This window comes from Neofelis nebulosa, chromosome 12 (genome assembly GCF_028018385.1).
Source record: "Neofelis nebulosa isolate mNeoNeb1 chromosome 12, mNeoNeb1.pri, whole genome shotgun sequence".
Lineage (NCBI taxonomy): Eukaryota > Metazoa > Chordata > Mammalia > Carnivora > Felidae > Neofelis > Neofelis nebulosa.
Window position 1 is genome coordinate 86,237,062 of NC_080793.1, and position 15,378 is coordinate 86,252,439.

General features: G+C 43.9%; 1 protein-coding gene across 7 annotated transcripts in view; it reads left to right on the plus strand.

The window, feature by feature from the left end:
- SMARCA2 (SWI/SNF related, matrix associated, actin dependent regulator of chromatin, subfamily a, member 2) overlaps window positions 1-15,378 on the plus strand; it is a 180,441-nt gene that overhangs the window by 55,652 nt on the left and 109,411 nt on the right. For all 7 annotated transcript variants that reach the window (XM_058695790.1, XM_058695783.1, XM_058695789.1 and 4 more), the window contains exons 11-17: window positions 3,115-3,245; window positions 3,719-3,776; window positions 5,953-6,053; window positions 7,894-8,041; window positions 11,845-12,008; window positions 13,359-13,425; window positions 14,103-14,213. In XM_058695790.1, coding sequence (XP_058551773.1) covers window positions 3,115-3,245; window positions 3,719-3,776; window positions 5,953-6,053; window positions 7,894-8,041; window positions 11,845-12,008; window positions 13,359-13,425; window positions 14,103-14,213 — 780 coding nt within the window. The remainder of the gene's footprint in view (window positions 1-3,114; window positions 3,246-3,718; window positions 3,777-5,952; window positions 6,054-7,893; window positions 8,042-11,844; window positions 12,009-13,358; window positions 13,426-14,102; window positions 14,214-15,378) is intronic.

Sequence of the window (15,378 nt, forward strand, 5' to 3'; positions counted from 1 at the left end):
CGTTATTTTTACTCAGCTATTCATTTCTAAGTAAAAATAGTAGTACATTAGCATAGTTGAAAATTAGAATAGCATAAAAGGGATATACTGGAAAGGCATCTTCCGTCTCAGACGAAGTTTCTTGTGTACCTTCTGGAATCTTCTGTGTACCTATATGTTTATGAATGTATAGCATGTGTGTAAGAACCTTAAGTGATTGTATAATTGCATTTCCCCAGTAAATGATACAGAAACATAAAATATGACCCAGTTTCCTTAGTGTATTACTAATTTGAAATTATGAAACTCCATAAACAATTTACATATTTGGTTAACTTATTTTTTGACATTGTGTGTAGGTTTATGATAGGGCTTCTATGTGTGGAGTCATCAGCACATTCCTAAATGTTATTTCCTAGGATTTTGAAAATTCTCCTGAATCATGAGAACACAATTACTTATTTATTGGACTTTTTTTTCTCCGAAAACTCAAAGTTCTCTGCTAGTGATTAACATGAGGAGGTATACGTACCGCTCTCCACAGCCGAATGGGAGGGAGTATGTTTCAAACTGTCTTCTCTCATGGATTCTGATAAACCTGCTTGGGGAACCCTTCTAGAATCACTGTACATGGGAGGCGTACTCTGAATGTGAACATCCTGGATCCAGAGAAAAAGGTTGAAACCACTATTCTGCGCAGAAACTTCTTGAACAGTAAATGTGGCTTAACCACTGTAATCTATCACAGGGAAAGAAAGGATGGGGTTAAGAGTCTAACGTGTAAGGCCCTCTCAGTGGGCCATTCTAGGGGAAGAATACCATATATTGGAGCACTTAGAAACCACTCTGATTTGGGGCGCCTGGGTGGCTCGGTCGGTTAAGCGTCCGACTTCGGCTCAGGTCATGATCTCGCGGTCCGTGAGTTCGAGCCCCGCGTCGGGCTCTGTGCTGACAGCTCGGAGCCTGGAGCCTGTTTCAGATTCTGTATCTCCCTCTCTCTGACCCTCCCCCATTCATGCTCTGTCTCTCTCTGTCTCAAAAATAAAGGTTAAAAAAAAAAAATTTAAAAAAAAAAAAAAAAAAAAAAAAAAAGAAACCACTCTGATTTGTAATAGCCCCCAGCCTTACCTGAGCATGCCTCACAAGGGTCTGTAACTAACAAGCACACAGGGAGAGATTTAACGTGTTAGCGGGACAATGCTCTTACCTCTTATCATCTCTTGGGAAAATTAGCCACTGATCTTGGGCTTGTGACATGCACCTTTTTTTTTCTTTTAATCTCAACACATGCGCATTCTGTTTGCTCAAGTTGGCAAAGTGGACATCTTGCTCAGTTTGTTTTGAAATCATGTTCTTACACTCTGTTGTGCTCATTCAGTGCTTTTTGCCAAAGATCTAATTCCAGCTACAGTGATTCCCAATTTTCTTTGAGGCATGACATAAGAATGAAAAAGCTATATTATAATAGTTCAAGGTAACGTAAGCTGACTTTTCCGAGGGAGGCGATAGCGACTGGTAGGTCTTGATCACATGGGTGTGTAGATGACCTTTCACATTAAAGAGAAAGAAACGTCGTGCGTGCAAAGTAATGGTGTTCACATGCATCGCTTTAGCACACATAAAAGAAAAACAAAAAAGACAGTTTGGAGTAATCCTTTTCTTTTTTTAAAGCTTATTTTGGTTGATAATCATAATATATTGTTTTTTATTCTTACAGTGTTTTCTTAAAGGAGAAGGGAGAAAGAACTTTTTTTTTCTGGTCATTTTTAAAAAAATTTTTTTAAATGTTTATTTTCGAGAGAGACAGAACACACGTCGGGGAGGGGCAGAGAGAGAGGGAGACACAGAATCCAAAGCAGGCTCCAGGCTTTGAGCTGTCAGCACAGAACCCAACGCGGGGCTCAAACTCACAAACCGTGAGATCCTGACCTGAGCCAAAGTCGGAGGCTCAACCAACTGAGCCACCCAGGCGCCCCTCTGGTCATTTATTATAAAGATACGTAAGATAAGCTACTGTATACCGTTTTTCCTACCATTTATATTTAACTTCAATTAAGAACAATTTAGGAAAAATCCTTTGGAATTGATAAGTTCTCTAAATATTGAATTTTATTACCTTTAAGGAGATAGATAACTTGAGGACTCCTAAAACATCAGGCATTTCCAAACCAACAACGTCTGGCCTGGGGGTCTGCTCCTAGAGGTGACGTCACCCTGTAATGAGTTGCACGCATTTGCATAGGATTACTCCATTTTTACGCCTCTTAAAAAAATTTGTTCTCTGAAGTAGGTTGAATGCAGCCTCTGCAATTTCATTTTTTTCTCCTAATTTTCTGAGCAAGCCATTTTTCATTGAGAGTCTAATAATGAACTTCAGCTCAGTCTTGGCCCATTCACCAGGTTTCAGATGAGCAGAGCTTTTTGCTTTAAAATCCTACTCCTAGCACCCGTGGCTGCGTTAGATGCCAGGCCATTTGGTTCTGCAGAAGCTTAGACTGACCCCTCATGAGGTGACAGTACCTTTCTCTGTTCCTGTTTTCTCAGAAACCATGACTTTGCAATAGTTGTTATCTGGGGAAGTATTATTTGGGGGTTGAGGGTTCTGAGTTGCAAATGGCAAAAATCAACCCTGCCAGATTTAAGTGAGAAGAGAATATGTTAATGGGATATTGGGTAATTCATTGGATCTCCAAGAAAGCCCGGGAGAACATGCCTCAAGGCTATAGCCAGCGTTGAGCCCAACAGCTCGACCTCGAGACCTATGGCTGACGCTGGGAGTCTGGCAGGAGCTCCACAAGGCCACTTGCTGTGCTCTGCCCTCCCTCCAGCATGCCTGTTTCTGCCGGCTTCCCCAGCCTTCTGGGTCCCTATACAGAGCCTTGGTGAGTGCGTCCGGTGGATGGAGCTGAGGTCTTGTGCTGGTAGCCTTGCTGTAAGAGAGGCTGGTGTTTTCAGCTTCTTCAGTAGGAGGTGGTATTCCACTTCCTGCCAGGATTCCATAGGTGGTGAACTTTCCATTCACAGAAAAAGGGTTCAGATGCTGGGCAGCCAAAAGGCTGAGAAATGCCCAGCACAGAATTGGGAGGCTGTGTGAACACCAAGCGGTGATGTGTATTTTTTTTTTCTCCTTTCTAGCCCATAGATGAAAGCAGTCAGATGAGTGACCTCCCTGTCAAAGTGACTCACACAGAAACTGGCAAGGTCCTGTTTGGACCAGAAGCACCCAAAGCAAGTCAGCTGGACGCCTGGTTGGAGATGAATCCTGGGTATGGCCTAAAAGCAGAAATACTGGGGGAGGGGGCACCTGTGAGGCTCAGTCAGTTGAGCGTCCAACTTCAGCTCAGGTCATGATCTCAGAGTTTGTGAGTTTGAGCCCCGCATCAAGCTGTCTACTGTCAGCACAGAGCCTGCTTCAGATCCTCTGTCCCCTCTCTCTGCCCCTCCTGCGTGCTCTCTACCTCTCTCTCTCTCTGTCTCTCAAAATAAATTGAAGCAAGCAAAATAAAAAAGCCAAAAAAACAATAAAGCAGAAGTACTGGCCTCCTTTGACTTCTTAGAGTTTTGTGCTCCTTTTACAATCTTAGAACTAAAACAGCATGACCTTTACCGATCTGGTTAAAGTTATTTCACCTGCATCTGTCATTTGTGCATAGAACATGCTAGTTAGGTCACGGGTGTACATATTGTTTTATAGTTTAAAAAACTAAGCCCCCTCTCGTTCCCACTCCTTTTCCTTTAGTTACGAAGTCGCCCCCCGATCCGACAGCGAAGAGAGTGATTCTGATTACGAGGAGGAGGTATGTAGTCACCTGTGTTTGGAGTGTATGGGTTTGAAAGTTAATGGGGGAGGCACCCGTGTCTGTTTGTCGCGTCTTCCTCCAGTGTTGGCCTTTGGGGGACGCCTGGGGCTGAGGGATGAGCCAAAGCCGTGATGGCACAATCCCAATGGTACAGTGACCTCTCGGGGGCTCGTGGCCAATGGGGAAATTTGGTGAATTCTAAATTTATATGAATCCAAGAAAACAGAAGCTGACATTATGTTGGAGGGGACAGAACGGTCTTTTGGAGAGAACTGGAGATGGTTTCCTTTGGGAAGGCGGCGCCTTGCCTTACCTGGTTTGCACTGAGACTTAGTCACCTAAAGGTTTCTGCAGTCCTGTAAGCCTTAGAGTGTATTTGCAGTCAAATACCTGGAGACTTAGACGAAAGGGCAACATGGGCTTGTTTGAATGAGGTTATTGACCCTCTTGGTTTCTCTTTAAACATGATTCTGGTTTGAATTCCTTGGATATACCCATGACCCAAGGAGAAGCATGTTTCTCAGTCTCCTGGAGGGAGCAGTCAGGACATCTAGAGCCTGAGATGGTAATTTTGGACACTTTTAACAGAACTTAAGAAATAATAGTAAAGGTTTTTTTTTTTGTTTTGTTTTTGTTTTTGTTTTTTTTTTAGATCAACTGCGAAATGCTTAATAATTACAAATAGGAGGGTTAAAAGAAGACTTTTATCTCCTTTATGAGAGCATTGTTATTGAGTGGTCATTAATTCTGTTTGCCAGCCTTGGAAGAATCTTAGTTCAGAAAGTGCTGTGGCGTAGATCCACAGACTGGGTCATATAGCTCACCAGAGTTTTAAGACAATTGTCATTTTCTTCTGTTTTGTGGCCCCCCCCCCATTTTTTCCCCAAAGGAATCTACCATGAACACTTGTTAACTTTTACAAAGAGGAAAAAATAATAAAAGTTATGTTAAAAAAAAAAGAAGCACCCCATCAAACTGCTTTGGGTTGCATGCTATTTATTTTTTATAGGCCACTTTTGTTCCAAGGCCTTTGAAGCTTACAAAATCAATTTTTAAAATGTTTCTTGTTTACTCAGATGAGTGTGTCCATAAGTGACCCATTGGAAGCATCTTGTCATTGAGTAAGAGAACCAGGGAGGGACAGAGATGAGATACAGTAGGCTGCTGAACCCCCAGCTATCAGCCCAAGACTGACCCCTGCAGACAGCTCTAGGCAGCCGGGAATAGAGTGAACTCTGACCCAGGGGTCTAGAAACCCTGAGTCCTCATCTTGGGTCTCCCACTCATGGCGAGTCATGTTCCCCTCAAAGAACTTCATCCCTTGCCTGGAAAACGAAAGACCTGTACTGCCTCCTCTCCGGACCCCCGGCATCTCAATGATCTGTTGTCCTAGGTTTGATTGTCCGTGTTAACATCATGTTAACATGATGATATGAACATATGTCAGTTCATATGTTTTCATGCAGGAGTTGTGGGAAAGCATTATTCTCTTGAAACCTGCTTTTAAAGAATTTCTCCTGGACTATCTGGAAGGGCTGAGCCTTCAACACCAGTGGTTGATAGTGCACATAATGGCTACATAGCAAAGCTTTCAAGCAGATGAGCAGATCATAGTACACAGTTGAGAGGTGGAGATAGTGAGTCCTTTGCCAAGTTATTGACAGTTTTAATCTAAATTCAGAAATATGTGATAGGAAGTAGTCACAGAAGGCAGTGTGTTCACAAGCTCCAGCCCCTCTACCTTGAATGCATGGGGGACGACTGGCATTATCAGAGAGCATTTTTATGAGAAGGATCATAGCAAGCCTCTAAAGTCTGGCTTTGGAGAGGAGGCTCTAGAATGTTTCTAAGTGAGAGAAGATACGGTCTGCAGGACTCTGATAACCAAACAATGATAAATACCCATCTGCCATGACTTTTCCATATTCATTCTTGGGAGTGAGTATTCTAAGGGATCCTCAGAGGGTTTCTCTTATTCTCTTATTCAATGATTTAAACAGAAATGGAATGGCGTATTGCCTGGTTCAGGTAAGTATTACATTTACTTCCTCCCTTAATTGTGTTTCCTCTGTCTGTGAAGTTGAGTACCACCCAGTCACTTTTCAGAAAATGCCTACCGTCGAGGTTCCCTCACGAAAGTGGACTCTTTCCTGTGTCTTTGTTCCCTCCCCAGGATGAAGAAGAGGAGTCCAGTCGGCAGGACACGGAAGAGAAAATACTTCTGGATCCAAACAGTGAAGAGGTTTCTGAGAAGGATGCCAAGCAGATCATTGAGTGTGTATCGCTCAGTTTTCTCCCTTGTCAATGTGTTTCAGGAGGATTGTGCTTTATGGATTTTCTTGTAGAAAATTTTGTTTAAGGAAGGAGGCCGACCGACCTTACGCCCACACCCCACATGAAACGAATGTGGCGACTGAGGTCACCCACCGAGCTTTGGGGGCTCATCTCCTTCCTTCCTCCCAAATCCCCATCTCCAGCTCAGCATCACTCCTGGGCTTCTCCCCGACCTTGGCCTTCGGTGCCAGGACTGAACTGATCAGACCGGCCCTATTAGCTGGCTGCTCGGCTGCTCTTCCCACCTTGACACTCACCCTGAGCCCGCCCCCCCCACCCTGTGAGAAATGCCATTCCCTCTTAGTCCCCGTTAACCCCTGTCCTGCCCAGTCTCCGCAGCACCCCAGGACCCCTCAGCGCCCTCTTCTCCCGGTGTTCAATTGCTGGCTCCATTCTTCACCCCAGCCATCCTCTGTGTTGGCACTTTGCTTGTGTAGCTCTAATATTAAGAGAAATCTTGGAGGAAATAATGTGCAAAATACAACATTTAAAAAATTTTTTTTAATATTTATTTTATTTTTGAGAGAGAGAGAGAGAGACAGAGCGAGAGTGAGGGAGGTGCAGAGAGAGCGGGAGACACAGAATCCAAAACAGGCTCCAGGCTCTGAATTGTTAGCACAGAGCCTGATGCGGGGCTCAACCCATGAACCATGAGATGACCTGAGCCAAAGTCAGACGCTTAACCAACTGAGCCACCCAGGTGCCCCGCAAAATACAACATTTATTTATTTATTTATTTATTTATTTATTTATTTGTTTATTTGTTTATTTGTTTATTTATTTATTTATTATTTAAACACTTATTCATTTTTTGAGAGACAGAGAAGAGAGCACAGCAGGGGAGGGGCAGAGAGAGGGGGAGACACAGAATCCGAAGCAGGCTCCAGGCTCTGGGCTGTCAGCACAGAGCCCGATGCGGGGCTTGAACTCATGAAATGAGAGATCATGACCTGAGCCGAGGTCGGACGCTTAGCTGACTGAGCCACCCAGGCGCCCTGCAAAATACAACATTTTAAAGTGATGAGGTTTCGGGGCACCTGGGTGGCTCATTCGGTTGAGCATTCGACTTGGTTTTGGCTGAGGTCGTGTTCTGATGGCTTCATGGGTTTGAGGCCCGCATCAGGCTGTGTGCTGACAGCCTGCTTGGGATTCTCTCTCTCCCTGTCTCTGCCCCTCCCCCATGCGCACTGTCTCTGTCTCCCTCGAAATAAATAAATATAAATTTTATTAAAAAACAAATAAATAATAAAAGGGATGAGTTTTAAAGGAAACACCCAGAAATAGGAAATAGGCCCCACATTAGGAAACTTTGTTTTCTCAGTTTGCCATTCCTCCTTTACCAAAGGTCTAGAACCCCACCCCCACCTTTGATGGTCCTCACTGCTTGTGGAATAAAATACCAGCTGGTTAACAAGACATAGGAAGCTGAAACTGGCCTGTCTTTCCTATCCCTTTGCTCCCTCTCTCAGCTGCTGGGCAAGCTCATGCTCGTGTTGGTCATTTGAGGTCAAGCGGGCCTGCACGCAGACCCGGATTCCACTACTTTTTATGTGGCCCAGACAAATGAATTAACCTCTGTGAGCCTACACCTCCCCACAAGCGTAAAATGGGGATGGACAGTACTCAGTCTACCTTGCTAATTCTGTGAGGGTTACAGATCGTGTATTTGAACTAGAAGACAGGAAGTAGGTGATCGATACACCGTACTCACTGCAGCTATTTTAGGCTCCCCATTCAGGCACCAAATTATCTGAGGATGATTCTCCACTCTCTGTCCCAGGACAGCGAAGCAAGACGTGGATGATGAGTACAGCATGCAGTACAGTGCCAGGGGCTCCCAGTCCTACTACACGGTGGCCCATGCCATCTCAGAGAGGGTGGAGAAGCAGTCCGCCCTCCTCATCAACGGGACCCTGAAGCATTATCAGGTAATGGGTGTGGTCTGTGCCCTCCTGGCAAGTCACAGTCTTGTACCTAATTTTCGTCGGAGTGGGTCTTGCACAGGCGCGTGTCAATTGCTTAAGAAGTTTGGTGATGGGGAGGCATTTGGGGTCCCATTGTTAAGATGATTCTCTTCCGTGGTACCTCCCATTTTTGTTTCAGAGCACTTCCATTTTACCACCTGACTAGGGCATACCCATTTTCTCTTCCATGATTTTCGGATGAATTGCGTCTTAAGAAATATGGGCTTTAACATTTGGAATGGTTTTCTTGTGGGTCTCTGCACAATGGGAAACCCAGCCACATTCTGTATGTAAAGGAACATCTGTGCCTCGTCTTGAAGTAAATGAAGCATTTTTTTCAAAACTTGCAGTGGTGGCTAGAGTTTAATGCCATGGATTCAGCTTCTGGGAGCCACTGTCTACTATATTTATGCTTTTTTTTAAGACACCATAAAATGGGGAGCTCTGGTGAAAACTATACTGTAAACATAACAGACGTTGCATTTGACCTGTTGGAATAAGGTCAGCTCCTGTCTTCTACCTCCTGCCACTTTGGTGTTTCCCAAAGTGTGTTCCTTGGAACATTTGTCTCAGGAGATGTACCTTAAAAAGAAAAAAAAAATGTTCTGTGGTCAAATAAATATGGGCAATACTATCAGCTGTAAGTAGGATTATTGCATAATTTAATATCGCAAATTTGGATGCTTAGGAGCGTGTATAGAAGCCCTTCCTATAAATACCAGGCATAACCCAGGACTATCCTGAGCCAAGCAGACATATGGGCACCTTGGAAGTGACCCTCCTGGTAAGCCCTGCTGTGCAGGAGCGCATTCACGACTCTGCAAAAATAAACGTGTGACCTATGATTGCACATCAGCATCCTGCAGTGAAATAACTTTAACTTCCTAATCCCCAGATTTCTTTGACCACCAAATTTTATGTTGATATCCCCTATTAACATGCTATAAAATTAGTGTCTTTTGGAATATACCTCAGGAAATTTTGGTTTAAGTTGTCAGACTTCTTGGACTCGGCTCCTGTAAACTTTTTTTTTTTAATTTTTTAAAAAATTTATTTATTTTCAAAAGAGAGAGAGCCCTAGTGGGGGAGGGGCAGAGACAGCGAGAGAGAGAGAGAGAGAGAGAGAGAGAGAGCGAGCGACACAGAGTCTGAAGCAGGCTCCAGGCTCTGAGCTCTCAGCAGAAAGCCCGATGAAGGGCTCCAACCCACGAACCATGAGATCATGACCTGAGCTGAAGCCAGACACTTAACCAACTGAACCACCCAGGCACCCCTCCCCTAAACTCTTAATACTGGGCACTGTGCTTGCTGCCATTGTGGGGGGTGAAGGTTGCATTGCCCATTGCCACAGTCCCCTTCTCGATTTGAATTAAGGTGCCAGCAGTCTGTACCCACTACTGCTTTTGCATCACCGGTTCAAGTATCAACCTGATGTAAAAGGTGAATTAGTGATATTGTGACAATAGTTTTGACCTTGGGGATGCTCTGAAAATCTCCCCAGCAGGACCCCCTGGAGCACACTTGGAGAACCACTGTTCTGGCTGTAGTAAGGTCATGGTTTCTCCAAAGACCATGCTATTTTCACGAGGTTCCGAGTTGTTTTCATCGTACTTGGCATAGATGTCAACTCAGTTTGTTCTAGTAAGCTGTTGTCGGTCTGCACGGAGAAGATGCATACTTTGGAATATTCATAAATCAGTGTTAATGCCACACTGATTTCCTCCCGCCATCCAACACCTTTCTAATCCCCTGACATCACAGTGCTTTCACACCTGTCTCCCCGGTTTCCTGTTGTGCATTTTATGCCCCTCCTCCTCTCCAGGCCACTGTAGATTTCCTGAGCATGCGCATCAGACCCCTTCCGGGTTTTAGCTCCACGGAGTTGCTTCTCACAAAGCTGCGGCTCAGCGCCTTCCTGGATCTCTGTCTACGCGTTAGCTTTCTGTCACCTTGCTCCTTGGCACATTTTTTTGTGTCATTAATAGTTCTGTAACCCTGGCACTGTGGATGGGGGTGGTGGGGAGGCTCTTCTGCTGCTTCCTGGGAAAGCCGCACAAGTGTGCTTCACTGCCCGAACCCTCCAGTTCTGCGGTCTAGGGAACTCCAAATCCCTTCCTACAGTTTCATGACTTTCTAGTCTCCTGTGCTGCCCACTCGTGCTCCTGTTTTATCTAGGTTGAACGCAGATGCAAAATTCAGCCCCTTTGCCAGTTTTCGTTAAAAAAAAAAAATCCACTAAACCACTGTTCGAATGCTTTTGGCGTTTAGTTGACTTTCCAAAAGGTCTGGTGGTCTCAGGGTCCTCTTGCAGTCATGCAACCCCTCCCACCCGCCACTGTGGTGGCCACTCATTTCCCCTCTTGCCTTCTCTATCTTTGCCCATGCCCTCAGAGCCCTCCCTGTTTCTCCCATCTCCTGGTGTTGCTGTCCTGCAACATCCTGTAGGATGATTGGGCGTTTTGCATGGTACAAGGTGGCCCAAGTGGCCTATGGACGTATTTCTGCAGACCTGCTCGATACAACTGCATATATGTGCTAGTACCGTTTTAAGTAAGTTTATAGTATTTATATGTATGCCACATACTTTCAAGCACTTCTTAGAATGCCTTTTGTCTCCTCTTGGACTGGAAACTTCTGAAGGGAGGCATGCATCCTCCACACCCCTCATCCGTCTTCTCTACCTCGGTGCATGGTCCTTTGCACAGAACAGTCACTTAATAACTAACGAAAATCATTGAATTACTCGCTTTGTTCTTACATAAAATAAATTAAAAGGAACATTTCCCTAAGTATAACTTCATCAGCAAGCTAAGTTGGTTTCAGCAGATATGCGTCTTTATGTATTTGTATATTTATACACATTTACTTCTGTGTAATATGTAATACATCATCGAGGTGAATAGTTCTATGTATTATGTAACATGTAAGTGTATAAATGTATATCATGTAAATAAATACATTAAATTGCTTCTACCATTGAAATCCAACATGTGTGGGATGGTAGTGGTATTGGTGGTTGGGAGAAGGAAGTGGAGCAGTTCCGTATTTTCACCCAAGCTTTCTTGTAGTTAACACAGGAACCCCAAAGCCGCATCTCTGGTGCAGAGCTCTTGTACTTGAAAAATCTGTGGGACCTGTTTGCAGGTAGTCAGCTTCCAGTGCGCTGCCCATGGGGGGCACCCACATTGCAAAGTGGTGCCTGGGAGCTTTTTCTCCACCAGGAAATGTGCTCCTGTGGACCCAGCAGCGTGCCCCTGGCTCCCCGGTCACCCTCCTTCCTCCCGGAGGGGATCCCGCCCCGGGGGAGTCTCTACGTTGCCAGGAAGGCTGTTTCTAATGATCTCTGATCTGTGTGCCAAACCTGCCTTCTGGTTTGTTTGTCTCTAATCCTCACATTGGCTTTTTGTTCTTGGAGTGGTTGGAATGGATTTTAGTTTGGGTTTTCTTCATTTATAATCACTGTGGAATGTCATATACTGTGAAATGCTAAGTAGGGATGAGCAGGAAAGCTGCTTAAAATCCCACCAGTATGCTGCAGCCCGTCATTTCTAAATCTGATTAACACTTAGCACCTGCCAAGCAGCCGGAATGATTACAGGCTCATATTTTAAATTCTTTTTGTGTTGGTGCTTCCCCCCACTTGCCTACTGTGGGAAATGCAACCTACGGCACCGAGGAGTTAAGAAGTCACAGCCTCACTTGAGTTGTATTAGTATTAATTACCTGTGCAGATCTTGGATAATTGAAGCAATTACTCTTCATTTCAGCTCCAGGGCCTGGAATGGATGGTTTCCCTGTATAATAACAATTTGAACGGGATCTTAGCTGATGAAATGGGGCTAGGAAAGACCATACAGACCATTGCCCTCATCACTTATCTGATGGAGCACAAAAGACTCAATGGCCCCTATCTCATCATTGTTCCCCTTTCGTAAGTAAAGTCATTTATTTCGCACTATCTTTCCCTAGGTTGTAGATTGCCCTCTTAGTAGCTCATCTTTGTTTTTTCGTTTAAGACAGAATTTTAGCAGGTCATGGGATTACCAAGAGCATCTAATCTGGATTTAGGTTTTCACTGCCCACCCTCCCCCCCCCAACCCCCGGCCTCTTTGAGTGGCTGTTTAAACACAGGACAAAGTGATTTTATCAGCCATTAGCCCTGTAGTCTACACAGCCTGCACAGGGCACAGTTAGATCTTATTCATTGTGACACCTTAAGTGACTCCCGAGGTGGAAAGGCTTGGACATATTTTTTTTTTAAGATTTCTTTGATAGCTTTCCCTTGTCCCATTTCCAAAAGGTTGCAGAAATTCAAAAAGTATGTCTTATTCAACCTGCCTTCGCTGTATCTTTTAAAGCAGAAGCTAAATCACAGTCGTAACTGAATTTTGCATTAAACTGCCTTTGGTACATGCAGGTTAATTTCAGCCATCAGGACGGGTCTTGCTGTTCTCCATTCAGTTCCCAGAGCCTGGCCCATTGTGCGTCTCCTTGGAGGTCTTTCTTTGACTCTTCTGAGAGAAGGAATACCTGTTCAGAAGAGCCCCCCTTCCAGAGTGGGGTCTCTGGCTGTGGGTGTTAGATTACAGTTTTAGTCCCTGAGATCTTTGTCGATCCCAGTGTTGGTACAGTCTTGGACCTTGAGAAAAAAAGGATTCTGGTTTAGCCTTTGCAAATTCGGTCCAAACGAGGACTATTTATTTGCAAGCCTTCTGAATCTGCATTATCCAAATCCGTGGTATTTAGACATCCTTTGTATTATATCTACGTTTCAAGTATATATTTTGCTCTTTACCTATATTGTTCATGTTCGGACTCCTGTATTACGGTGATGTTTTCAGGGATTTAAAAAAAAAGGGCATTCAGTGCTTTTCCCCTTACTCTATCTTCACATATTTATTTAATGTTTTCATGTGCTTTTTAAAATTTCTTTTTCCTGACTCAACTTTTCTGTGCACTTACATGGCTGCTTCTAAAGAGTCCCCACATCACTCTGGCAATTGCTAAGGTTTTTCTTCCCCCTCTATGTTTATGCATTAATTTTTTTTTTTCCTTACGAGATTTCTTAGGAACTCACACACACACTTGTCATGCTTTGGGGCGTCTTATTCTCCACTTATCTCTTATTTCCACACCTTTAAAAGAGATACTTAGTTGAGATAATTTATACTCTCTAGCCCCTTTCAAGGTGAGGCCTGAGCATGAATAAGAACATCTTTTTAACCACTGATTTTTCATACAAATGTCTTTTTCTCTGAATGTTTTCTTTTTTGTTCCGTAGGACTCTGTCTAACTGGACATATGAATTTGACAAATGGGCTCCTTCTGTGGTGAAAATTTCTTACAAGGTTTGGAATGCTGTATTTATATATAAATGTGGAGAAGCAAAAAATAGACCCTATTTTTTTTTCTTCGTTCCATATGCACATCTGTGAACTGTATTTGGTTGTAAAGTTTTGTCATGTACATCATGTACCAAACAGTGTGAGTTAATCATCCCAAGAAGATTACTGTAATAAACCATAATTACTTTCAGATAGTGAAATGCAGAAGAAAATTGTTAATTATCATATTGCGAGGTTTCTGATGAGAGTAATACAAATGACAAATATCGCGCATTCCGCGTGCCTCTATGCCCACGGTTCCTGCAAAGTTCGCAATTACCCGGGCGCTTGGGCTGCCTGCTGCACGGTCCCATAGAAATGAAGCATTCCACCAGGGCAGCAGGGTCTCTGCTACCTCAAGGTTGCCATAATTTCCTTTTTTCTCTTTCCCCACCCTCAGTTTTCACTGGGAAATCCTGTCTGTAAGGGTCTGAAAACTGTCCAGATGTGTGCATTTTGCCAAGCACTTTCTTCCTGGATAATGGATCTGTATATGATAATGCATATATGTGCAATTCTCAGTCACGTGTCTGGGCTCCATTAAGCCATGAATAGTGAGACAAAATGCTCACATTACTTCCATTGGGATATATATATATATATATATATATATATATATATATGAATTTCTTTCCATTCAGGGCACCCCTGCCATGCGTCGCTCCCTTGTCCCCCAGCTGCGGAGTGGCAAATTCAACGTCCTCTTGACTACTTACGAGTACATTATCAAAGACAAGCACATTCTTGCAAAGGTATGTTTGAAAAAAAAATTCTTTTACCTCTAATTATGGACCATTGCACTGGAGCGTAAAGTATTCCCCAAATTATACTCGCTACTATAATTTGATCATTAGATGGCTTCTCTCCCTCCCCCTTGCCCTCTCCCTCTCGCTGTCTCCCTCCCTCCCTCTCTCTCTCCCTCCCTCTCTCTCTCTCTCTCTCTCTCTCTCTCGCTCACTTGCAGAGTCAGATATATTTTGGTCATGGGCTTTAATTTTATGCATGCTTTTTTTTTGGCATATGTCATTGATTCTGCTTCTCTTACCTAGCCTCTCATAGTTAATGAGTTTACATCTCTTAAGAAATTCACCTGGGCTCCCTCTGCAACTCTTTTTCTCTCCAGTGGCCCTGAACCTGCTTGTGGAAGAAATAATTGTTTTTGCTGCCCTGGGTTATTGTCAGCCGCGTGACTTCATTCCTCTGGTGCCTTTGTCTCTCCAAAGATGAGTGGGCACCTCTCCATACGAACATTCATCCAGGCTGGGGCTTTGGTGCTATTCCTGTGTTAGGTTTTCCTGGTAAAATAATGGGCTATTGTTTGAATTACTCTGGGCTGTTTCTCTATTTACTTGAAGCTGAGAGAGGCTTGTTTTTCCACCTGCAACCTTCATGGCTCTTAATTTGTACGTCCTAAGTTGTCCTTTAGCCATAAAATAGAAAAGTGTTTTTCACTTACATCACCTTGCCTCCCGATGCGTTCTTGCCGAATGACAGAAATACATTGGTTCATGGGAGCAACTATGAAAACTTCCTTTTGTTTTCCCCTTTGGTAATTTCTTTTCCCCCCACGGTGCTACCGAACTGCTATAATCTGAAACTAAGTTATGGCGAGAACTGAACGGAATCCCTGTTTCTTGGACCTGTTCTCTCTCTGCCTTAAACCTTTGCTCTGGGAACGGAGTGCTCCCTTCGTGGCATCACAGGAAGTAACATACAGGAAGTGTGCTCCCAGGGGGGTTTAATAATTGAGATGACAGTGGCAATAGTGCTGTGTTCCTGCTACTCCGGCTCAGAGATGAATTTGACATTGAACATGTCAAAAATGACATGTTTTCAATATTACTGCGGGAATGTGTTTGCACATTTGAGATTCTTTAAAAAAAAAAAAAAACACCCTATCACATCTTCTGCATATGT